This window comes from Anolis carolinensis, chromosome X, assembly GCF_035594765.1.
Source record: "Anolis carolinensis isolate JA03-04 chromosome X, rAnoCar3.1.pri, whole genome shotgun sequence".
Classification (NCBI taxonomy): Eukaryota; Metazoa; Chordata; class Lepidosauria; order Squamata; family Dactyloidae; genus Anolis; species Anolis carolinensis.
The window spans coordinates 2,437,157-2,462,373 of record NC_085847.1 but is presented as its reverse complement, the minus strand read 5'-3'; the positions used below and the strand labels follow the sequence as shown (position 1 = coordinate 2,462,373).

At 44.8% G+C, this 25,217-nt stretch overlaps 1 protein-coding gene across 3 annotated transcripts; it reads left to right on the top strand.

The window, feature by feature from the left end:
• On the top strand, positions 1-22,655 carry LOC100554057 (carbonic anhydrase 15). Of its 3 annotated transcripts, XM_008117341.3 has the most exons (9): positions 1-182; positions 5,804-6,117; positions 11,956-11,991; positions 13,535-13,705; positions 15,247-15,407; positions 18,188-18,280; positions 18,607-18,673; positions 20,747-20,913; positions 21,883-22,655. In XM_008117341.3, exons 2-9 carry the CDS (start codon positions 6,066-6,068, stop codon positions 22,090-22,092), a joined length of 957 nt encoding a protein of 318 aa, XP_008115548.1. In that variant the 5' UTR covers positions 1-182; positions 5,804-6,065; the 3' UTR covers positions 22,093-22,655. The 3 variants fall into 3 exon arrangements, with proteins under 3 accessions (XP_008115548.1, XP_062814519.1, XP_062814518.1); XM_062958449.1 differs by lacking the exon at positions 5,804-6,117 and having other exon boundaries at positions 7-182; XM_062958448.1 differs by lacking the exons at positions 1-182; positions 5,804-6,117 and adding an exon at positions 11,369-11,584.
• The last annotated feature ends 2,562 nt before the right edge of the window (positions 22,656-25,217 follow it).

Below are 25,217 nucleotides of genomic sequence, written 5' to 3'. Positions count from 1 at the left end.
AAACAGACCCAAGGACCATCTAGCCCAGCCTTTGCCATGTAGTAAGAACACAGCAGAAGTGCTCCTATGAGATAGCCATCTAACTTGGGCTTTAAGACCTCCAAAGAAGGAGAGTCCACCAGTACCCAAGGCAGTCGGGAATCCACCACCAAAGTGCTGTTGAATTTTTTTCTAAGAGTCAGGTAGCGTCTAATTTTTTCCTAATTTGGAGCCGTTGGTTTGTGTCCCACTCTCTAGAGCAGCAAAAGATACTGAAAGGTGTTGGCCAGAACTCATGTTGAGATCTCTCAGCCTTCTCCAAGCTCAACCACCCGTAGATTGTGAGCCCAAGGGCAGGGACTAGTTTTTCTCGTTCTTGTAAAGTGCTGTGTTTGGTGAACACCGTATAAAAAAAACGAGGATGGTGGTGATAAACAGGCTGACTCTTCAGCTGTTCCTCACAGGACTTGGTTTCCAGCCCATCTTGAGTTGGAGACAATATTCCAGGTGAAGCTGGACCATAGCAGAATAGAGAGATACAAGGCTTTCCTTTGATCTAAATCAGTGGCTTCCAACTGTTGGTCCTCCAGGTGTTTTGGACTTCAGCTCCCAGAATTCCTGAGCATTGGACAAGCTGGACAGGACTTCTGGGAGTTGAAGGTCCAAAGGTTGGACATCATTGATGTAGATGCAACCGATTTAGTGATGTGGCCTGGAATTGGCTGGCCTTTTGGGTCACTGTGGCTCATTGTTGAACCCTGTTCAGTTCAAGGGTGGCTTGGGAGGATTTTTCAAATGACGCTAGTGACCCCATTGTATTGAAGCAAGAGAGATCAATTGGCGAGCTTTGAACTGGTTGGCTGTGGTCATCCCGGCCAGCTGAGAGGTGGGGTTCCAAGCTCTCAAAAGAAGGCTTTTGTCTCACTTTCTGGGCAGCTGCAAAAATGGCCAGCTTCCAACGCTGTGGGCACAAAAGAGCCTTTCATTGGCTGGGGATGATGAGAGCTGTAGTCTGACACATCTGGTGAGTGACTTGACAAAGAGGAGTTCTTGCATCCCTTTGGGAGATGAGTCTGAATTCAAAAGAAGTCATCCAAAGTTGAGGATATGTCTCAGCACCATGGAAAGCTCCTTCAAAATTTTGACCACGTTTTGGTCCTCCTGGTATTTTGAGCTTCAACTCCCAGAAGCCCTTGCCACCTTGGCCAATCATCAAGAATTCTGGGAAGTGAAGTCCAATATATATATATGTGGGACCAAAGTTTGGGATTTAGCCTAAAATCAAGAGCTGATTCACTGCTCTGCTAACATGAAATCCATCAGAAGGCTGGGATATTGGATGATGACCCTAGAAGACGAAGGTTTTGAGACAATGTCTTCAAAAGGCTATGGTTTTGGAGAAGGTCCCCAGATGATGGCTTCAAAAGGCCAGGGCTTCAGAGAAGGTTCTCAGACAATGGCTTCAGAAGGCTAGGGTTTCGGATAAGATCCTCTGAAGATGGCCTCAGAAGGCTTGGTTTTTGGAGAAGGTCCTCAGACGATGGCTTAAGAAGGCTAGGGTTTTGGAGAAGGTCCTCAGATGATGGCTTAAGAAGGCTAGGGTTTTGGAGAAGGTCCTCAGAACCTCCTCAGGCTTAAGAAGGCTGGGGTTTTGGAGAAGGTCCTCAGACGATGGCCTCAGAAGTCTATGTTTTTTGGGGAAAGTTCTCAGACGATGGCCTCAGAAGTCTACGGTTTTTGGGGAAGGTCCTCAGACAATGGCCTCAGAAGTCTAGAATTTTGAAGAAGGTCCTCAGGAGATGGTTTCAAAAGGTCCGGGCTTTGGAGAAGATCCTCAGACGATGGCCTCAGAAGTCTATGTTTTTTGGGGAAAGTTCTCAGACGATGGCCTCAGAAGTCTACGGTTTTTGGGGAAGGTCCTTAGACGATGGCCTCAGAAGGCTAGGGTTTTGTAGAAGATCCTCAGACGATGGCCTCAGAAGTCTAGAATTTTGAAGAAGGTCCTCAGGGATGGTTTCAAAAGGCCAGGGCTTTGGAGAAGATCCTCAGATGATGGCCTCAGAAGGCTAGGGTTTTGGAGAAGGTCTTCAGATGATGGCCTCAGAAGGCTAGGGCTTTGGAGAAGATCCTCAGATGATGGCCTCAGAAGACTAGGGTTTTGGAGAAGGTCTCAAGATGATGGCCTCAGAAGGCTAGGGTTTTGGAGAAGATCCTCAGAGGGCTGAAGCTTTGGAAGGTGGCCATGGAGGACTATTTCAGAAGCCTGGGCTTGTAGACATGGCTCTTAGATGATTCAGGCAGGGTTATGTAGGAACTGCTACTGGTTCTTACTGGTAGTAGTAGTGAGGCTGAAGTCATACTCTTTGGTCGCAATCTCTAGAGCAGAGCCGGTGCCGGCTGAGGACCACATACAGATCTCGGGTGGCCATGAATAGAAAATCCCCCTATATTTCGCCCCACCCTGTCCTTCCTCGAAATTGTTTTGTCTTGCTTTCGAGGAAGCTGTCGGGATTTTCCTCCACTTGTCAGACTTCACCGGATTATTCTAAGTCTGTATTTCCCAACACAACCCTCCGGGGCATCATTAGGAGGCTCTGGTTCTTATTTCAACTCCTTCTGCTTTTTGTAGCTTATTTAATAGCTTTGCTTCCAGTGGTTGCAAAACCGGGAAAGAAAGAAAACCCAACAGCCCCAAAGCAAAGAGAAACGGATTATTTCATTATCCACAGTGCGCCAGAAACGGAGAGAAGCGCCGGAGGATGGACACACTTTTCAAGGCAGCGCTCTCGCTCTTATTTTCCTCCCCAAGGCCTGGATATTCAGGGCCTGTAAATCCACTGTGTAAAAGGCATTATGTGTACTGTAATCTGCTCTGAGTCCTTCTGGGGAGATAAAGCGGAATATTAATAATAATAATAATAATAATAATAATAATAATAATAATAATTGCAGCCCAGGAGCAAGCCATCAGAACAAATGTAATTAAGGCCAAGATCGAAAAATCAGCTGATGACCCAAAATACAGATTGTGCAAGGAAACTGACGAAACCATGGATCATATCCTCAGCTGCTGTAAGAAAATCGCACAGACAGACTACAAACAGAGGCACAACTCTGTGGCCCAAATGATCCATTGGAACTTATGACTTAAGAACCACCTCCCAGCAGCAAAGAACTGGTGGGATCACAAACCTGCAAAAGTATTGGAGAACGAGCGCGCAAAGAGACTGTGCAAGAAAGTCGACGAAACCATTGATCATATCCTCAGCTGCGGTAAGAAAATCGCACAGACAGACTACAAACAGAGGCACAACTCTGTGGCCCAAATGATCCATTGGAACTTATGACTTAAGAACCACCTCCCAGCAGCAAAGAACTGGTGGGATCACAAACCTGCAAAAGTATTGGAGAACGAGCGCGCAAAGAGACTGTGCAAGAAAGTCGACGAAACCATTGATCATATCCTCAGCTGCGGTAAGAAAATCGCACAGACAGACTACAAACAGAGGCACAACTGTGGCCCAAATGATCCATCCGAACTTATGACTCAAGAACCACCTCCCAGCAGCAAAGAACTGGTGGGATCACGAACCTGCAAAAGTATTGGAAAATGAACATGCAAAGATACTGTGGGACTTCTGAATCCAGACTGACAAAGTTCTGGAACACAACACACCAGACATCACAGTTGTGGAAAAGGAAAAGGTTTGGATCATTGATGTTGCCATCCCAGGTGACAGTTGCATTGACGAAAAACAACAGGAAAAACTCAGCCGCTATCAGGACCTCAAGATTGAACTTCAAAGACTCTGGCAGAAACCAGTGCAGGTGGTCCCGGTGGTGATGGGCAGCAAAAGATCTCAGCCGGCATTTGGAAACAATAGACAGTGACAAAATTACGATCTGCCAACTGCAAAAGGCCACCCGACTGGGATCTGCGCACATCATCCGAAAACACATCACACAGACCTAGACACTTGGGAAGTGTTGGACTTGTGGTTTTGTGATACGAAATCCAGCATATCTATCTTGTTTGCTGTGTCATAATAATAATAATAATAATAATAATAATAATAATAATAATAATAATAATAATAATAATAATACACCTGTGTGGAATCATAGAATAATATTCTAAGAATCATAGAATAATAGAGTTGGAAGAGACCACACTGGCTATCTAGACCAACCCCCTGCCATACTGGAAAAGCACAATCAAAGTATTCCCGACAGATGGCCATCCAGCCTTGCCAAACTACGTCTCCCAGGATGTCACAGCAGTGAGTCATGGCAGCTCAAGTGACGTCCAGCTGAATTTATTCCAAAAATGCTCCGAGAATCAATGGTTTTAGCAAGTATCCCTGAGAGGGAAGTGCTATTAAGCAGCTAATTTCCAGATTGAGTTTCAAGCTAATGGCGTTTTTCCGGCACGCTTCCAAGGGCCGGCTAGGCCTTATAGGGGAGATGTAGTTCACCTAACCCCGGAGAGCACTGTGAATCCAAACAACTATGGATCGCGACCATATTTGGTACAAATACCTGATATTGTGAAATTTGAATACTGGTGGGGATTGATTTTGTCATTTGGAAGTTGTAGTTGCTGGGATATATAGTTCACCTACAATCAAAGAGCATTCTGAACTCCACCAATGATGGATGTGGACCAAACTTGGCACGAATACTCAATAGGCCCAAATGTGAACAATGGTGGAGTTTGGGCGAAATAGACCTTGACATTTGGGAGTTGTAGTTGCTGGGATTTATAGTTCACCCACAATCAAAGAGCATTCTGAACTCCACCAAACTCGAACCAAACTTGGCATAGGAACTCCCATGACAAGAATAGAAAATACTGGAGGGGTTAGGTGACATAAACCTTGAGTTCGGGAGTTGTAGTTCACCTACATCCAGAGAGTACTGTGGACTCAAACAATGCTGGATTTGGACCAAACTTTACACAAATACTCAATAGGCCCAAATGTAAACAATGGTGGAGTTTGGGCAAAATAGACCTTGACGTTTGGGAGTTGTAGTTGCTGGGATTTATAGTTCACCTACAATCAAAGAGCATTCTGAACTCCACCAATGATGGATCTGGACCAAACTTGGCACGAATACTCAATAGGTCCAAATGTGAACAATGGTGGAGTTTGGGGGAAATAGACCTTGACATTTGGGAGTTGTAGTTGCTGGGATTTATAGTTCACCCACAATCAAAGAGCATTCTGAACTCCACCAAACTCGGCACACAGAACTCCCATGATGGGAACAGAAAATACTGGAAGGGTTTGGAAGGCATAAACCTTGAGTTCGGGAGTTGTAGTTCACTTACATCCAGAGAGCATTGTGGACTCAAACAATGCTGGATTTGGACCAAATTTTACACGAATACTCAATAGGCCCAAATGTGAACAATGGTGGAGTTTGGGGGAAATAGACCTTGACATTTGGGAGTTGTAGTTGCTGGGATTTATAGTTGTGAACACTGGGTGAATTTGGGAATTTGGGAAAATAGACCTTGACATTATATGTGTTTTATGATGGTCTTTGACACCCTCCTCGTGACCCCCCAGGGGTCCCGACCCCCAGGTTGAGAAACGCTGGTTTAGTGTTTCCGGGTCTGGGACCTCCGAAAACTAGTGTTTTTTTAGGAAAGATCTCTGAACTTTCAGTGTCAGTGGATTCTGAGCACCGGAGTCCCAGAGAGGGACTTGTTTGTGTGGTCGAGGGGCAACAAGAGTGCCAGGTTTGTGGTATATGTATGTGTGGAAGCGGGAGAAAAATTCTCCCCTTGCCTAGCTTGTTCTGCTCGCTTTTGTTCCAGTGGCCTCTTCTCAGGAGAGAAGGAGTTAAAGACTCAATCCCGGTCTCCTTGTGATGAATATTTAACAGCAGCCAGCGCACGGTCTGGAGCTTTGGATTCTCCTCCGCTTGTCTTGACGGCAGTGGCTCCTCTGGTCGGAGGAAAGCGGAGGAGGAGGCGGTGGAGGAATCAGCAAGCCGTGGGGCATCTCTGCCTCCTGATGTAGGCAGAACCCTCCTTGGTGGATCTCCAGAGCAATCCGTGGCCGGTTGAATTGTCCCCGATGATGAGGATCCCGCTTCTTCTCGGGATAACTTTGCCGTTGGTCCTTGCAGGTGAGTGGGTCCGTGGAGTCAGGGATGTGAGGTTCAATTTATTTGGAGAATAAATGGGATGAACCCATTTAGACACCTGTTGGTCCAACACCCCGATTCACCCATTGGTTCTTAGCCAACTCATTGCCGGTTTCTTCTCACCGTAAGACGTCCATCTGCCCCACAAGTTTGGGTGCTGAATGGAAGGTCTTCTCATCCAGGACACACTCTTATTGCAATGAACCGGTTGTCCTCGCCGTTCTTGGCCGCATGGGTGTCAAATCTGATTAAGCACCGTGCTTTGGCGGGCACCGCAAGGAACAGTTCGGTTGCCAGAAGTTCCCAGAGGGGAAAAGTCTCGTCTGTGCCTCTGGGTGGTTTATTCAGTGGTGCCATCCTTGGAAAGACTTGGGTTCGAAATCACCAAGGTAGGACCTCCTGTGTCGGAGGTGTTCAACCCAATGTGAAAAACTTCGCAAACGCTTTCCAAAGGCTGCCTGAAGTCTGACAAATTTGCAAGTGTGCAGAATTACCAATCGTCCAGAGATACCGATCATCCAGAGATACTCGTAGTATTTTCGCGTGCCAGAATCTCCAACTCTTTTGTAGTTGAGCACAAGCTCTTTTGTCAATTTAATGGGTCTTAACTTAAAGAGAAAGAGCTCTTGTCTGTTGGAGGAAAGTGTGAATGTTGCCATTGGACACCTTGATTAGCATCGAATAGCCTTGCAGCTTCAACGCCTGGCTGCTTTGAAGCTGCAGTTTATTTATATCCCACTCTATCTCCCCAATGGGAAGGTGGTTAGTGCTTGGATGGGAGACCACCAACAAATACAGTAGAGTCTCACTTATCCAACATAAATGGGCCGGCAGAACGTTGGATAAGTGAATATCTTGGATAATAAGGAGGGATTAAGGAAAAGCCTCTTAAACGTCAAATTATGATTTTACAAATTAAGCACCAAAACATGTTTTACAACAAGGCTGCCACTTGTGTTGTTGTTGGGTGCGTTGGTCCACCGCGCCTAGAGAAACAGCTGTGGATCCAGGCGGGAGGCAATTGCGTTGGATAATACAGAACGTTGGATAAGTGAAGGTTGGATAAGCAAGACTCTATTGTACTGGGATCCGTAGGCTCTATTTCCGAGGAAGGAATGGACGAAACCAACTCTGGTCATCCCTTGCTCGAGAAAATTTTATAAAATCTGCGGGTTCACCAATGAAAGAGGAGAAAGAGACGCCGGCGCATGAACCGTGTGATATTCCTCCTCCACTACCATTTGAAGAGCATAAAGAATTCAGTGGGGCAGGGAGGAGGAACGCGCCAATGCTTTCGTTGTTAATATATCACGTAATATTACTAATAATATTACAGTATAGTGGCATAGTTCAATATAGTAATATATAATGCTATGCTAATAATATCATATATTGTATATACAGTAGAGTCTCACTTATCCAACATTTGCTTATCCAACGCATTTTTGTAGACAATATTTTCAATACATCGTGATATTTTGGTGCTAAATTCGTAAATCTGGTTATATCAGTATGCATCCCGTATTAGGTTGCTGTGAGTCTTCCGGGCTGTATGGCTAATCAAGGCCGTATATTGCTTCAAAAGTAACGAAAATAACGAATTAATAACGGGTAACGGGGAAATCGAATTATTTGAGCAAGCCTAATGGCTATGTTCCAGAAGCATTCTCTCCCAACGTTTCACTCACATCTGTGTCAGGCATCCTCAGGACTGTTGGAAACTAACAACAATACCTGTGGAAGGTCCAGGGTGGGAGAAAGAACTCTTGTCTGTTTGATTCTGGCCATGACAGAAACATCCGAATCTCGCAATTGCATCATTGCAATGTCATTAAACACAGTAAGTGTGACTTTTGCCAGTTTATTTGCAGGTGAGATGAATGGGGAAACGCCAGGCACGATTCTATGGTCAGTTTTCGGCGTTGTTCTGAGACAAGCTTTTTCTTGAAGTTCAGCATCAAAGGCCCACATGAAGCTGCTGGGTTATGCTGGCAGAAAATTGAGTTAAGTGGTAGGCACCACTGCTACCAGTTTCATTAAAACTAAACTAATTAGGATCTTAATGGCTCTTTTGAATACTGTCTTGCCTTTTCAAGGCATTCTGACCCCCTTAACTGGACTGCTTTCCCCCATCCTTTTTATCTGCCGTCTATAAATAATAGATCTGAAGAGCCTTTTATTGCGAGTTGAGAGAGCTGCTTGTTGTTCGGCATCCAATATTTGCTTTTCTCCTCTAATTATCCCTCAAAACTGCCTGCATTTATTTCCGCAGTCACGGGCTGAGAGCAGAAACCAGTAAGTTCTAGTACAGATGGAAAGAAAACATTGTTCATTTATGGATCATAGGCTGGACTCTAAGCAACATGTCAATCCAAATTGGAGAAAATTTCATCTCACGCATCAAAATCAGCCAACCCATGTCCAACTGCTCTCCAGTCTTTGTACCATTGGGTCATTTGAGTTTCACTCCAAAAAGACCAGACATGTAAGTAGGACCAAACTCCAAAAAAATGGGTCCTATCATCAGGATGGAATATGCAAACATATCTATATATATAAAAGGGTAATGACATTTCGGCCTAGGACAAAACAACAAAACTACACATCCCAGAAACACTAAACTTGGCAGCACAACCCCTCATCCATGCCTCTACGTTCATACAACAATAAGAAAAGAAAAACAAAGTCCTAATTAGAGGGAGAGGAATAATTGTTTTTATTCCAATTGCTGCCAGTTAGAAGGCTAAGCTCTGCCAACTTGGTCTCCTAACAACCCACTCAGCCCAGGGGACAGGCAGAGTTAGGCCTCATTTAGGCCTCTTCCACACTGCCTATAAAATACAGATGATCTGATTTTAACTGGATTATATGGCAGTGTAGACTCAAGGCCCTTCCACACAGCTATATAACCAATTTATAATGGACTTAATGTCAGGGGAAAGCCTTTACCCTTTACGTTAACTACCAACAATTCCTCAGTACTTTATTTCCCATACCACTATACTTTGCCACAGCAACGCGTGGCCGGGCACAGCTAGTACTTTATAAGAGACCTATTCCAGAAAATTAGAAACATCGGAGGTAAATTTCAGGCAAAAATGGGCATGATAAAAAAAGATGGCAAAGACCTAACAGAAGATGAAGAGATCAAGAGAAGGTGACGAGACCATACAGAAGATCTGTATAGGAAGGATAATAATATTCAGGAAAGCTTTAACAGTGTGGTGAGTGAATTAGAACCAGACATCCTGAGGACTGAGGTTGAATGGGCCTTAAGAAGCATTGCTAATAACAAGGCAGCAGGAGACGATGGGATCCCAGCTGAAGAAATCAAGAAAAGGTGGCAAGAATATACAGAAGATCTGTATAGGAAGGATAATAATATAGAGGATAGCTTTGACAGTGTGGTGAGTGAATTAGAACCAGACATCCTGAGGAGTGATGTTGAATGGGCCTTAAGAAGCATTGCTAATAACAAGGCAGCAGGAGACGATGGGATCCCAGCTGAAGAAATCAAGAAAAGGTGGCGAGAATATACAGAAGATCTGTATAGGAAGGATAATAATATAGAGGATAGCTTTGACAGTGTGGTGAGTGAATTAGAACCAGACATCCTGAGGAGTGAGGTTGAATGGGCCTTAAGAAGCATTGCTAATAACAAGGCAGAAGGAGACGACGGGATCCCAACTGTTTACAATCTCGAAAGAAGCTGCAGGTGGTTACGGCCAACAGGGAGCTCTGGCGTGGACTGGTTTAGGAGGTCACGAAGAGTCGGAAGCGATGGAATGAATAAACAAAAAAAAATTAACAATGTTCCTCTCTGAAGGATAATATATGACCACGTCAGCAAAATTACTCCATGTCCAATTGCAGAAGGACGCAATGGCTGAAGATATATGACCCAGACAAGATGGACAAATGGACCATTTTGATTCAGGCATTTAAGTAAGATTGGACACCATTCATTGCACATTTAAGAGACCGTTGTAGTAGGTCATCCATCACGGCCTTTGAAGGATGGTCAATATCCGTAGAAGGAAGCTTCTGTTAGCTAGTTGGAAGGTTACATAACAAAGCAATTATGTTTGTATTAACTAAGAGAACAAATAGTACCATCGTTCAGGTAGTTCTTCCATCCCCATTGTCTTCCATCCTCATTTTCTTGGCCGGATTGGTTCAATTGCTTTCCTCCGAGGCTGAGAGTTTGGGATTGACCCAAGCTCAGCCAATGGGTTTCCACGGCTAAGTGAGAACTCTAACCCTGGTCTCCAGAGTGTGACACTTAAACCAGTATGACGTGTTAAAACAACATATTTGTGGTAAATCCATGGTGCGTCCCCACTCTCTCTTCCTGCCTGAAAAGCTAATATTTCACAACGGATCGATCGGCAGAGAAGAGCGAAGAATTTTTATGAGCTCGGCTCTGTTATTCGTCCAGTGATTGGGATTCATTCCAGTCAATCATACTGATGGTAAGTCCTTCGATGCCAATTGTGCAGATTGAAGGAGGAGCCGACGGAGAGACGGCGAATCTTCCCCAAGCATGACGTGCAGCGATATATCTCTGCACTCTCTTGATATATCTCTGCACTGATCCACAGGGCCGGACCTAGGTAATTTTCAAGTGTAAGCGAACAGAATTTTGGTGCCCCACCACCCCAAACCAATCATTGAAAAATAAAAGCATTGGACACGCACGTGGGAGCACCTCAACTGCGCCCCCTAGAGGATGGCGCCACAGGCAACTGCCTAATTTGCCTCACGGTTGAACCGCCCCTGCTGATCCATCAGATTCCTAATCAATGACACACCGTTTCTTTTCTAACCTGATTTGAATTCTTATCGTCTCAGCTGGATTTGGTAGGAGCAGGCTTATATTTATGTTGGACATCAGTCTCAAAAAACCACCCTTATCTTGCCTTGATCATCTTATTAAAATGGACAGAGATATAACATTGTATGTATTTTAAAAAATGCATACAATATTATTCACAATTTTGTCAATGTCCGAACCACCAGGAAGCAAAGTATATCCCGATTTTGGATTTTGGAGTATTTCCGAATTCCGAATTCCGACTACAGGATGCTTGTAAGAGTGAATAAAAATACCGATTCCCGATTGGCTAGTTGACCTTCCATCTCCTCCTATGATTTGCGGTGCGTTGTTCTATGCTGTTGCTAGGGAGGATTCCTCGATGGTCCAGTGTGTCTTTGTTCCAGTGGCTCAATAGGAATGCTCACTTCTGGGACGACTGGCATTCCATCATGGAGTGAATGGTGGCCTTTGACTCACTGCGCTGCCGTTTTTGAATCCAAAACTGGGCAAATTTCCCAAATTTCCGACTCATGGGATTTGCAAGACCAGGCTCAAGTCTTCTATTTTTTCTCCTCTTTTTCTTGCCCCTTTCCTTTGTCTTTACATCTGATATAACTAAGCTAAAAGGCACAGGTACGATTTGGCGTGCTGGCTTGGTGACTTGTAGAAGTGTCCTTAATTCAAAGAGCCTACATTAGCTGGGACTACCAGTTGGATTTAGCCTTTATGTGGCCCTCCAGATAGTCTTGAACTGCAATACCCAGTGCTCTAGCCATCATAGACAGTGGTGAAGCATTCTGAGAGTTGCAGAACCAATCTGCAATCTTTGAGAGGTGTGGACTACAACTCCCATACTCTCCTCTCATAGGCGATGGTCAAGAATTATGGAGGATGAAGTCCTCAACATCTAGAAACATAGTTCCCCCCACCTCTGGTTTAACTGTTGATTCTTCTTGTCCTCTCTGCTCATATGTTGCCTTCCTTCATTTGTGTTCCCCTTCCAGGTCCTTGGTGCTACGATGGACAAGATTCTAAATGTGGTAAGTATTCGAAACAAGACTTTGAAAAGGTTCTTTCATACTTCTTGAGGTCCTTCAGGGACATCTTCTGGATTTAAGGTATAGCAGATATCTACTAAACAGCTGTAGGTTTGTGTGGGATCTTCCAGGACTGATGGATCATGTTCTTACGTTGGGTTGACCAAGCTTGGCTAGATTCAGAGTGAGGGAGGAAGCATTGCTCTCATTCCACGTTGGCTGGGGGACAGTATTGCATAGGCAAATCTGATTGGACTACCTTCTTACCTTGTGGTGGCTCATACAATGGCACGCAATGGTTTAAAGCAGTGGTTCCCAACCTTATTTTGATCAGGGACCACTCTCCAACATTAGTACCAAAATGGTTATGAATCAGTTTTTGGTCAACTTTCGATTCGGTTTGGTTATTTGGTGTGCTGATTCAGAAAACTGCATTGGATAGACCACATCCGCTCTAATTTTTGATACAGAACCTATGCCATCCAGTAGTCGCCATCTACTCACCCACAGAAAACCATATTTAATAATCTAGAGCTGATGTGGTCTATCCAATGCCATTTTCTGAACCAGGACCCCAAATAACCTCAGGAACAGACCTAAAAACGAAGACACCAAGGTGCTTCCAGGCGCCACGTGGACTGGCTCTGCTGAGGGAAAGGGAGGAGGAGGAGAAGCAGCAGTCAGGAGGCTTGTTGTTGCACCTTTCGTGGATAGTCAGCCTCTTCCCTCCCGACATCCCTGTTGCCTCGGCACTATACTTTTGCAAGACCATTCACTCTCATTGCAACGGTGTAGTAATGGTGAGACTGCAGACCATATTTTAGTTCTCGGGGACCACTGGTGGTGCACGGACAACAGGTTGGGAACCACTTGGCTTAAAGCATTGCCTGCCCTCCTGTGTTCCCTTTCAGAGTGAGTTTGGAAGCATTCCCCTTATTCCAAGTTAGCTTGGTCACATCATCATACAGACCCATCTGATTGACTCTGTGACATCGTGATGCGATAGCATCAAGGGTGTCCTCTTTCTAACAGACTTCCCAACAGACAGGCTTTCCCAGTGCTTGGAGGGGCAATAAATATAAACAGGATCAGAATAGAAGCCGCAGTTGATCTCCGGAGACTGCAAAAGCCCTCAGGACGGCTTGTTTTGTCTGTCAGACCAAATATAGACCCGGTGAGGAAACCCTGTTGAATTATTGATAAGAAAACCCCCGCTCGTGCTTATTAATGAAGGGCATCTCAGCAAGAGGGCATCTCCGCTTCACAGTAGGAACACCACTGGGCAGCTAATGAACATTTTGGCTGTACCACAGGCCTGCTGGCAGAGGTGTCGGTTTTTCCAGTATCCCTTAAGGAAAATAATCAATGTAAATGGTTTCAATTGAGTCAAAAAGAGGGGAAGTCAAGGACTTGATCAAAGCTGTCTTCAGAAGGAACAACGAAAGAGATCGGGTAAATGTAGACGGGCGATAGAGAGGGAGGATTGTGCCGAAACAGTGGTGGGCATGTTGTTTGAGTTACGCCTTGTTATTCCTACTCCCTTTAGGACCTTTACACTGGAAAGAAATCATGCCAGCCTGTGGAGGAGATAACCAGTCACCCATTAATATCGTCCGGAGGAAATCTCAGTGGGACAAGGACCTCGATGAGATCTTGTTTGAAGGGTATGACCAGGCCCCACCCGGCAGGTGGAGATTGCTGAATGATGGGCACACGGGTAAGCTTGGAAGGTTCACTAGATGCCACTTTGAGGTTGCCACCCATTCATCCATGTTTGCTTTAATGTGCATTTGGATATTAAATTCTTGCTGCTGTCGTCATATAGCGGAAGATTGCTCATCTAATAATCATAGTAATCCTGGATCTTCTCTCTTGTGCTCTTCTCTGTCCACTCTGCCCTTACGTGGAGATGATGACAAACCATCTCCCAAGCTGGGCTTAGACCAGTGATTCCCAAAGTGGGCGCTACCGCCCCCTGGTGGGCGCTGCAGCGATCCAGGGAGGCGGTGATGGCCACAGGTGCATTTGGGGGTGATGAATAACTGTAAGGGGGCAGTGAAAGCATAAAAGAAAGAAGAGAAGATTAAAAAAATGATTTATGTATGCCGCTCGTAGCGGGGCGTAGACAGGGTTGAACCTCTACCTCTCTCTTGAGGCACCTATTAGGACACAGGGGCGGGGCCAGGGGAGGGGCGGGGCCTCTTCCCAAGTGCCGGAGACAGGGCTGAGCTCCTGAGGTGCCTGTTAGGACACAGGGGGCGGAGCTAGAGGAGTGGGCGTGGCTTCTCCCCAAGAGCCCGAGACAGGGCTGAGCATCTATACCTCTCCTGAGGTTGGGACACAGAGGGCGGAGCTAGGGAAGGGGGCGGGGCCTCCTTCCAAGAGCCCAAGACAGGGCTGAGCCTCTATACTTTTCCTGAGAGGCCTTTTAGGACTAAAGGGCAGGGCTAGGGGTGTGGCTTCTTCCAAGAGCCCGAGACAGAGCTGAGCCTCTGTACTTCCCCTGAGGCACTTGTTAGAACACGGGGGCGGGGTATAGAGGCTCAGCCCTGTCATGCACTTGGGAAGAGGCCCCGCCTCCTCCTCTAGCCCCTCCCCCTGTGTCCTGGCAGGTGCCACAGGACAGGGATAGAAGCTCAGCCCTGCCTCAGTGCTCGTAACTCTGCCCATCCTAGTCCTGGCCCTGCCTACTTTCCCCTCCCAGCCCTGCATCTTGAACTAGGGGAGAGGCTCAGCCCCGCCCTCTTGAGCAGGAGCCACACCCAACCCTCTAAGCCATGCCCCCTTTCCAGGGGGCACTGAGTCATATTTTTTCTGGAAAGGGGGTGGTAGGCCAAATAAGTTTGGGAACCACTGGCTTAGACACAGCATTGGTGGCCTCATGGAAACGGATCTAAGAATATAAGGTCTATGCCGGTACAATCCAAAGGCCTATTTTGTCTAGCATTCTGTACCTGGATCACCAACTAGGTTCCCAATGGAAAGTCTAGAAGAGCAACATCTGTTTTGTGTTCCTCACCCAATGATGTACAGTGATACGTTGCCTCTGATGCTAGAGGTAATATAGGGTAATAGTAACCACTGAGAAGCCGCTTCTCCTTGGAATAGTCCAATCCCGTTCTAAGATCATCCAAGTTGATGGCCATCTTGATGTCTTGTATTTAGAAGGAGTCAAAGGCCTGAGCTCGCTAAAGTTGTCAGAGTTGGTGATGCATTTCTCTTGTCTTATTTTCTATATTTATCTGGCTTGCTTTGCAGTCGTGCTAAACCTGGGTGGGGCCCCTGCTGCAGAGCAGATCAACATCACCAAAGGAGGACTTCATGGCACGTACCAGGCCTTGCAGTTCCACTTCCATTGGGGGGATCTCAACCACAACGGATCAGAACATACCCTGGACGGGATCCAGTACCCCATGGAGGTCGGTTCCGCTTTCACGTGTTTTCCTTGCTTTTCTTTTCCCACCAATGATGGATCTAGACCTAACTTGGCACACAAGACCCCCATGACCAACTGAACATACTGGAAGGATTTGGTGGGATTTGGCCCTCCCATTTGGGAGTTGTGGGTACTGGGATGTATAGTTCACCTTCAGTCAAACAGCACTGTGATCCCCACCAATGATGGATCTAGACCTAACTTGGCACAGAAGACCCTCATGACCAACTGAACATACTGGAGAAGTTTGGTGGAAACTGACCCTCATTTCTGGGAGTTGTAGTTCACCTACATCCAAAGACCCTTTGTGAATTGTGAATATATGGCACGTCGCTTCTGGTGTGAGAGAATTGGCCGTCTACAGAGACGTTGCCCTGGGGATGCCGGGATGTGTTACTATCCTGTGGGAGACTTCTCTCATGTCCCCGTATTTATTTTTATGTATTTATTTACATCATTTATATTCCGCTCTTCTCACCCCGAAGGGGACTCAGGGCGGATCACATTACACATATTAGGCAAACATTCAATGCCTTTTTAACACAGGACAAAGACGAACAACATAGCTCCGAGCGGGCCTCGAACTTATGACCTCCTGGTCAGTGACTCATTGCTCTCCCGTCTGCGCCACAGCCCCGGGCTGGGGAAGCTGGGGCTGACAGACGGGAGCTCACCCCGTCTTATAGATTCGAACTGCCGATCTTCAGGTCAGCAGTTCAGCCGGCATAAGGGTGATGCAGTAATGACTTTTTTCAGATAACCTGGGCAACGCCGGGGACATAAGCTAGCATGTCATAAAACTTCAACCCCTTCTCTGTGTTTTGCACGAGAGGCTATTAATTAAGGGGAAATCCTCAACTAGATCAAGCCGAGGATGGACAATCCAGCTATTCATCATGGCAGGAAAGCAAAACCAAGACGACATGAAAGGGCTTTTGATGCCCCCGGGACAATCGAAAGAGGCCTGCCAGGTCTTCCCAATTATTTTAATTGTTGGATAAGGGACCTGGAAAACATTTCAGGCCAACTGATTGAAAATCTTTGCCTTTGAAGACCAATCAATCTTTTCAGGGGAGCGGCAGAGATATGACCCGCATTCCAACAATTGCACCCTTTGAGAAAAACGTAACTTTCCAGCAGATGTGAAATTGTGTGCAGATCAAAGTTCTCCCCCATGACTCCTATGTGAAGCGATCCCTAGAAAAACACACTCAAATCCTTTCCTTTGCCGGCCCTTTCAAAATGGCAACAGGGCTTTTGTATATACGAGGGTTGAATGAAAAGTAACGCCTCCACCTTCGTTACTTGGGTGTGGATAGGAATCTTTTAATAAATCAAATGCAGAAAGAATCCTCTTAACTACCACTATTCAGTTTTCCACATCATCACCAGACAAATGGATACATTTCTGCCAACGATGAACAAGTTTTCTGAAGCCGTCACGGAAGAAGTCGACACTCAGTTTCCGCAACCGACGTCTCACAGGACCCATCTTCCGATAGCCAAGCAAAGCAATAATGTGACCTACATGTTCTTGTGAAATGCCAATTATGCTTGAAATGTCTCTCCGAGTGATACGATGATCGTCCTGAATCAATCTGTCAACCTTTTGCTTGTGAAACTTGGTGGTTGCTGTCATGGGACGTCCAACTCTTTGTTTGTCATGCAAGTCAGATGTTCCCACCTCAACATCTTTAAACTTACTTGCACAATGACGCACAGGACTCACATCAACACAATCACCATAAACAGCTTGCATTCTCGGATGAATCTCCTTTGAGTTGACACCTCCTGCTGTCAAGAATTCAGTGACTGCTCGTTGCTTAAGTCGCATTGACCGACCGTTTGTGCAGGGTTCCATACTTGGCACTTTAACAACACAACCGTTCAATGCTAAGGCTTCCCCGTCTGCGCAGGGTTCCATACTTCGCACTTTAACAACACAAAACGTTCAATGCTAAGGCTTCCCCGTCTGCGCAGGGTTCCATACTTCGCACTTTAACAACACAACCGTTCAATGCTCAGGCTTCCCCGTCTGCGCAGGGTTCCAAACTTCGCACTTTAACAACACAACCGTTCAATGCTAAGGCTTCCCCGTCTGCGCAGGGTTCCATACTTCGCACTTTAACAACACAACCGTTCAATGCTAAGGCTTCCCCGTCTGCGCAGGGTTCCATACTTCGCACTTTAACAACACAACCATTCAATGCTAAGGCTTCTCCGTCTGCGCAGGGTTCCATACTTCGCACTTTAACAACACAACCGTTCAATGCTAAGGCTTCCCGCCCAATGGAACTGCAGAGGAGAGTCTACTGAACAAGCCTGTACCTGCCGCAGACCAGAACTGCCATCTGTTGAGGAGTTACGAAGGTGGAGGCATTACTTTTCATTCAACCCTCGTAAATATAAATATACCTTGTGGTATATTTTTGGTGGGTTCATGTGTTTGGCAGGGAGTGGCGCAACGTTTCGGGACAAAAATGGCCCGCAAAATTGTGGGGTTGGGTGGCTTTTGGGTTTCAGGGGTGCAAAAATGGAATCCAGGGGTCACATGTATTGTGTCCATGACAAAGATGGTTATTTTGAGGTTCGTCCTCTCCTTAGGATCTTTTAAATCCCAACATGAAGATGTGCACTTCAATTCTAATATCAACACATATACATAAACCAGACATCCTTGAATATATATGCTCTTAATATAATTATAGCTGGCCTGTAGACATCATCAAAGGCAAATACTATTTATGTTTTTTTCCCCCACAGTTGCACATCGTCCACATCAACTCCAAGTACAAAACCATCAGTGAAGCCAAAGGACATCCCAACGGACTCGCAGTCCTGGCCTTCCTATTTAAGGTATCTGATGCACATTCACGTTGAGTCAAACTACGTTCATCTAGAACCAGTGGTGTCACGGGAGAGGGTTGCGGACCATATCCGGTGACACCGTTGGAGGCAGTGACAGCAAAAAACTTTGTGTATTTCTTTTTTATTAAAATATCAGCGATAAATATAACCATGAAAATGTTTTCATGTATTGCGTTAATATACCTACAAGGCTAAAACTCTATCCAAATTTGCCCTTTCAACCTTCTAATGTACATATCCTCTGGTCGGAGCTGTTGTCATTAACCCAATGACAATGATATTTCAGATGACGTGGACTTTTCTTTGTGATGCAGGTATCTGATGCAGATAATACCAATTATAACACAATCGTAGCAGCTCTGAAAAACATTTCTCAAGCAGGTAAGTGCCATGTCTGAGTTATGCATCCGAAATGCTTTCCTTGCAGATACTAGTCTTGCCTTTTTCGGTTGTTAGTGTGGGTTCCAATTCTCTCCTTGTTTCCTACCAATCTGCAGGGGATGTTAGAGAATCATACACTGAGAAAATTGGACTGATAACCTAGTTGTCTCTGATCTGTTAGGAACAGAGATTATGCCAATGCACAAAATATAGCAAGTTCTATTCTTTTCACTGCCCCAAAACATCTTCATGCTCTCAAGAGACAAAGATAAAATAGGCTTCGTTAAAAGTAATGTATCTGGTTTACTCACAACCTTCATGTATTCATCATACAGGTACATAACTTGTCAATCCATAGTTTTGAAGTAGTTTTGAAGTACTGTATATACTCGAGTATAAGCCTAGTTTTTCAGCCCTTTTTTAGGACTGAAAAAAACCTCCTCAGCTTATACTCGAGTGTGGGTCTTGGTCGGTTATACTCGAGTATATATGGTACATTTATTATTTTTCTCTATTATTATTGGTATTATTACATGTATTATTTTACTCTATTATTGTTACTATTACATTTATTTTACTGTATTTTTATTATTATTAATACATTTATTATTTCACCCTGATATTATTATTGTTATTACATTTATTATTTTACATAATAATAATAATAATAATAATAATAATAATAATAATAATAAAAAATACATAAGGGCATTTACATCGAAGAAGATGAGAATAATGATTTAATCAGAGTCTTGTCTTAAATTAGAGTTTTATGTAAATATTCAAAAACCGATGCCTCAATTAATGTAATTGGTATCTACAGTAGAGTCTCACTTATCCAAGCTAAACAGGCCGGCAGAAGCTTGGATAAGCAAATATCTTGGATAATAAGGAGGGATTAAGAAAAAGCCTATTAAACATCAAATTAGGTTATGATTTTAGTACCAAAACATCATGTTATACAACAAATTTGACAGAAAAAGTAGTTCAATACGCAGTAATGTTATGTTGTAATTCCTGTATTTACGAATTTAGCACCAAAATATCACAATATATTAAAAACATTGACTACAAAAATGGCTTGGATAATCCAGAAGCTTGGATAAGTGAAGCTTGGTTAAGCGAGACTCTACTGTATTTTTATTTCTGAAATTTCAGCTTATACTCGAGTCAATGTTTTCTCAGTTTTCTTGTGGTAAAATTAGGTGCCTTGGCTTATATTCAGGTCGGCTTATACTCGAGTATATACGGTAGTTTCTCCGTGCAGATAACACAGGGTATCTTTCTTATAATCAGTAGCAACATGAGTTTGCTCTTAACAGTCCAAAGTTTAATAGCGTCTCTGTGTTTTAAAACGGGAGTCTGAGCTCTGAGCAGTCTCAGATCTGACCATGTGGTCTGCAGCCCCTCCCACAACCTCAAGAAACATAGAGCAAAGGGGAAGCTGCATACCAAAATATACATATACAATACAGTAAGTAAACAGAATCATCTGAGGTCGATATGACGTGAATCAAGGTGCACACGAAGGTGTTAGTGGACAAATTTAACTATACACACATTTTAATTTTTATAATTCATGGTTTAATAGAGTCTAATGAGAGTTTTAATTGATGCGGTACTGTTTTATTGTTTATTGATATGTCGTTGTTTTATCGAATGTATTTTGGGCAACGTAATTTGCCGACTGTTGTAAGCCGCCCTGAGTTCCTCCGGGTGAGAAGGGCAGGGTAAAAATGATGTAAATAAAATAAACAAACAAACAAACAAATAAATAAATCATATTACTAGTGGAGGCTTGAAGAAGGTTGCTATTTCCAAGCATACTATCGAGTTGTGCTGGAGGACCTAGAGGTTTTGTTGAGAGGTATCTTATTGCTCACCAATTCCTTTCGGAACAAAACTAGCAAAAAAATTACAACCCTACTTTGTATTTTTTGGGATGGACTAAGATACTGTCACACATGTTTAACATGAGGGATGTCTGTTGTGGTTTGACAAGTGCCCGTTCACCCACCTCTTCTGCATAAATTCTTCCTTTCTCGCCAACGATTTCTGTTGCTCACTGCCTAGACAATTACGTCGACTTGGCCTCCACGTTTCCTTTGAGCAACCTCCTGCCCGACATGCCCTTACTCTCCAAATACTACCGCTATAAGGGTTCCCTCACTACTCCAAACTGTGATGAAGTTGTCACCTGGACTGTGTTTGAAGAACTGATCCCACTCAGCAAGTCGCAGGTAATAAAAGCAACTCTTTCCACAATTTGCCAAAATGGCTTCCACCCTCAGCATCTAATTGCATCATCATCATCATCATCATCATCATCATTATTATTATTATTATTATTATTTCTATTTTATTATGACACAGCAAACAAGATAGATATGCTGGATTTCATATTATTATTATTATTATTATTATTATTATTATTATTATTATTATTATTATTATTTGATACAAAACAAGATGAGTCCACAGCAAACAAGATCACTATGCTGGCATTGGATCACACGTCGGACACTTCCCAAGTGTCTAGGACTATGTGATATATCGACGAACAATGTGTGCAGATTCGAGTAGGGTGGCCTTTTGCAGCTGACAGATGGTCATTTTGTTAGCGCTGATGGTTTTCAAGGTCTTGAGGCACTTCACCCAGTGTGCCGATCACTGGCTTGTGTCAGAGTTTTTGCAGTTCTATTATTATATCCAGGTTTATCTCTCCACATTCAAAGAGACTATTGGTATCTTCTTATGGATCTTTGGTGGAACTCCATCTTTATGTTCTGCCACAGGAACATTTGGTGGAGCCATGGAACAAGCACATTGTGGACAATGTGAAAAGCTGGTTAGGTTACCCACACTGTTCAAACAGACCCACCTTTAGATTAAAAATAAAGAGTCTATGCCTCTTGAAACTTGATTTTTGCAGTGACTCAAACAAGATGAACTGAGTTCTATAGTAATCGGCCTACAGCTGGTTAATTTTGGTGAAACCCTCTGTGGACTGGCGATCAAACAAATCAACCCGTAAGCAAAATCTAGACCTACAACTTATCTAAAAGAGACAGTTCCTTGGGATCCTTTGAGGTTCACTTTTAAGGGGCTTGGAAAGGGTGGTCGAGGAGTCCAGAGGGCCACGAGTCACAAAAATAACCTTGGGGGTCTACCACTGCTCTAATGATCTTCTCCCGTTTTTCTTTGTCCAGTTGGATGCCTTTAAGAAAATGCTTTACTTCAGAAAGATGGCTACCACATCTCGGATGACCAACAATTTCCGTCCCATCCAGCCTCTTCACAGCCGCAAAGTCTATGCGTCCAGAGATGCCACCATCAGCTCTTGCTCTCGGCTAGCTCCCAGTTTTGTTATTCCTCTGTTCTTGTATGTTTTGGTTGGTCTGTTCTCAGGCCCATCCTAACTATCTCCATGGACAATTGAGATCCACCACAATCGATTGATCTTTCACGGCATCTTCATAAACTATGCTTCTTCACTGTGATTTTTTTTGAGCCATTGTTTTGGGTCTAAACTCGATCCCGTAGACCCCTTGAAATCAGTATGACTTCCAAAAGTCACACTGTCCATCTCTCATTGATTTCAAGAGGTCTACCCGAAACGCGATTGAATCTGGATCCCCCCCACGGAGTTGGAAGACAACTGATCGCGGGGAGAATACGATGTCTAATTGCTCTCTTTCATTGATGTCCAAAGACTTGCTTTCATCCTTCTAAGACCCACCTGCTCTTTGTGTATGATTAGTCAATAGGTTTGCTGGAATCAAAGGAACCCCATGCTGCTGGTGTAGCATGATGGGACGGATGTGGGATGAGGGCTGTGCACATTTTCAACATGGCTGGTTCTGGGGATTTGTGGGGACCTGATGTATCCAAGCACCTTCCCATCAGAATGTGAAGCCAATGCTACAGTGGTGTAACCTGACACAAATAATGAATAAATTCAGAGTTCTTAATTTTTCCATGATCGGGGCCAATGCCGCAGTGTCAATGCCTTGCAAACCCAACTTCATCTTGTGAGCGAATATATTGTAGAACCTTGGGAAGAAGAGGAAAATCCCCCAGAAACCATACTCGTGGGCAATATCTCACCAAGGAACCTTCAGAACTTTTATGTTCCTCACTAGAACATGCCATGATTCTAGACTTCCAATAGTGGATTAGGAGATTCAAGGATGGGGACAACAAGAAGTCCTGATGGAAGTTCTGACCTACTGATATAGTCATTGCTTAGCCTCCCCACATAAAGTGGTATCTAAATTTCCTACTCGACAGATGCAACTGTCTTTCGGGTTGCTTAGGTCAACAATGAGCTAGGCTATTAAATGGTCGGGTGCTCAATCCGACCCGGGGTTGGTTTCAAACTCATGCCTTCTTGGTCAGTAGTGTTTAGTTCAGCTGGCTACTAACCAGCTGATCTGGACAATAGATTTTGCTTAATGACATCTATAATAGCACTGGCTTCTTTTTGTTGCTGCATGACACTCTTGGATTCAGTCAACTTTTGAGTGCCACCAAACTTTGTCACTCTGGATGTAAAGAGGCCAAAATAAAAACAGTGGGTGGGAGACGGGATGCAGTCGAACGAGATGGAAAAGCCAGCTCCTGTAGTTTCAAACAGCTGTGACGCAGGCCATACTGGGTATTATGCTGTAATTTAAGGCGCTCGACAACTGAAGCTGTCGGACTGGGACATGCTTCATATTAACCTTGCCTCTGCAAAATTGATGTCGTGAATCTATGAGTATCTCGCTGAATGTCAAGTTGAAACAGCCTATATAACACTTTCACAATTGAATCTTCTCCAGGGTGGATATGGGGATCGTACTCTGAGTGTATGTGAAAATCGGACAGCCAAAAAAGTGGGATGGCAAAGAGTTAATTGGAGGTATTCCTCCCAAATTGGGACAGTTGGAAGGGATGCTTTTCAAAGCTGCATTACAGTAGTTTGGATGACTGCGGTTGTATAGACGAGGGGGCCTCTTGGGACTTCTTTCTGGCCGCGTCAAGCCAAGAGATGATGAATCAGTGGTCCTTTAAAAAGAACTAATTACCAGTCCAAGGGGACTGCACAGCAATGCGAGCGTCGCCGTGAAAAATGGATGGAGTTGTCATTTCACAACCTACCCCAGGACAGAAGGGGGAAGGGGGAGAAAATACAATGATTTGTTTCCTTCAGTTCTCCTTTACTGTTGGAAGCAGCCTAGGAAAACAAGAAGGAGAAAATGTCCAAAAGGTCCAGCTGATTGCCGAGTAAGGATTGGTCCTTACTCAGCATTTGGCTGCAGGCCCTGCGAGGCTCGGGTGTGTAGGCCCTGTGAGGCTCGGGTGCGTAGGCCCTGCGAGGCTCAGGTATGTAGGCACTGCGAGGCTCGGGTGCGTAGGCCCTGCGAGGCTCAAGTATGTAGGCACTGCGAGGCTCGGGTGCGTAGGCCCTGCAAGGCTCGGGTGTGTAGGCCCTGTGAGGCTCGGGTGCGTAGGCCCTGCGAGGCTCAGGTATGTAGGCACTGCGAGGCTCGGGTGCGTAGGCCCTGCGAGGCTCAAGTATGTAGGCACTGCGAGGCTCGGGTGCGTAGGCCCTGCAAGGCTCGGGTGTGTAGGCCCTGCGAGGCTTGGGTGTGTAGGCCTTGTGAGGCTCGGGTGCGTAGGCCCTGCGAGGCTTGAGTGCCTAGGCCCAAAGCCTGCACCCATAAGCCCAGAAGCTTTGGGACTACACACCCGGTCCTTGCAGGGTCTACAGCTGATCGATCTGAAAGGCAGACTTGAAGCCGATATCGGCTCCCGACTGCTCTTTGTTTCGAGTCAGTTGTTGTTTCATTGTGGATCTTTATGTTTCGTGCCATCCGAATGGACGATACGAAACAGAACCACGAATGAAACAAATGAGACAAATACCGTGCACATCTCTACTACATACGACGTTGAGGGAGTGCAGAAATGAATCTTGTGGCCCGTACTGGGCTCACTGTTGTCTTCAAGGGTCACGGATTCTCCAAAGCCTTGTCTCAAGGTGTTCCTAATTGATATCTTCCGGAAATGCATGATCCACTGCACTGTATCACACACTATTATAGCTCTGCCTGTAAGACTGTTCGTTCCAATCTACAGAAGCCCAGCCAACGGAACAACAGACAAGCTGCCTGATTTATTGAGTCCGCATAGAGTGTTCTGTCAAGAGTGTCAGAAATTCCCCTGTGATCTATTACTCACCCAGTGGCACTCAGACACTTTTAACTGATGTAACAGAAACATATCGACAGTGGCACTGTGCCCGTAATTATGTGTTCTATGCCATGGTGACAGAACTGGTCTTGGCGGGCTGATGTGCAAACACACACTGGCACATTGGCATGGGAGAATAAATCTTCATTGATCTTGTTTTCAATGCCGGTTCTGCATAGCTATATGGGCTGTCGTTCCCATCCTGACCCCAACGACAATTTTGTGCCAATATGTTCAGCCTGGTAGAGCCCAGAAACTTATATTTTAATCAGAAATTAGAGTCATGGCAAGATCCTACGGTGAAGCT

Excerpts from the sequence above, each read along its gene's own strand:
- LOC100554057 (XM_062958448.1), top strand. The coding sequence starts at position 11,482 with ATGGGATTTGCAAGACCAGGCTCAAGTCTTCTATTTTTTCTCCTCTTT. Across the intron at positions 13,706-15,246 it reads GCTGAATGATGGGCACACGG|TCGTGCTAAACCTGGGTGGG; the intron begins GTAAGCTTGGAA and ends CTTGCTTTGCAG. Across the intron at positions 20,914-21,882 it reads TCCCACTCAGCAAGTCGCAG|TTGGATGCCTTTAAGAAAAT; the intron begins GTAATAAAAGCA and ends TTCTTTGTCCAG.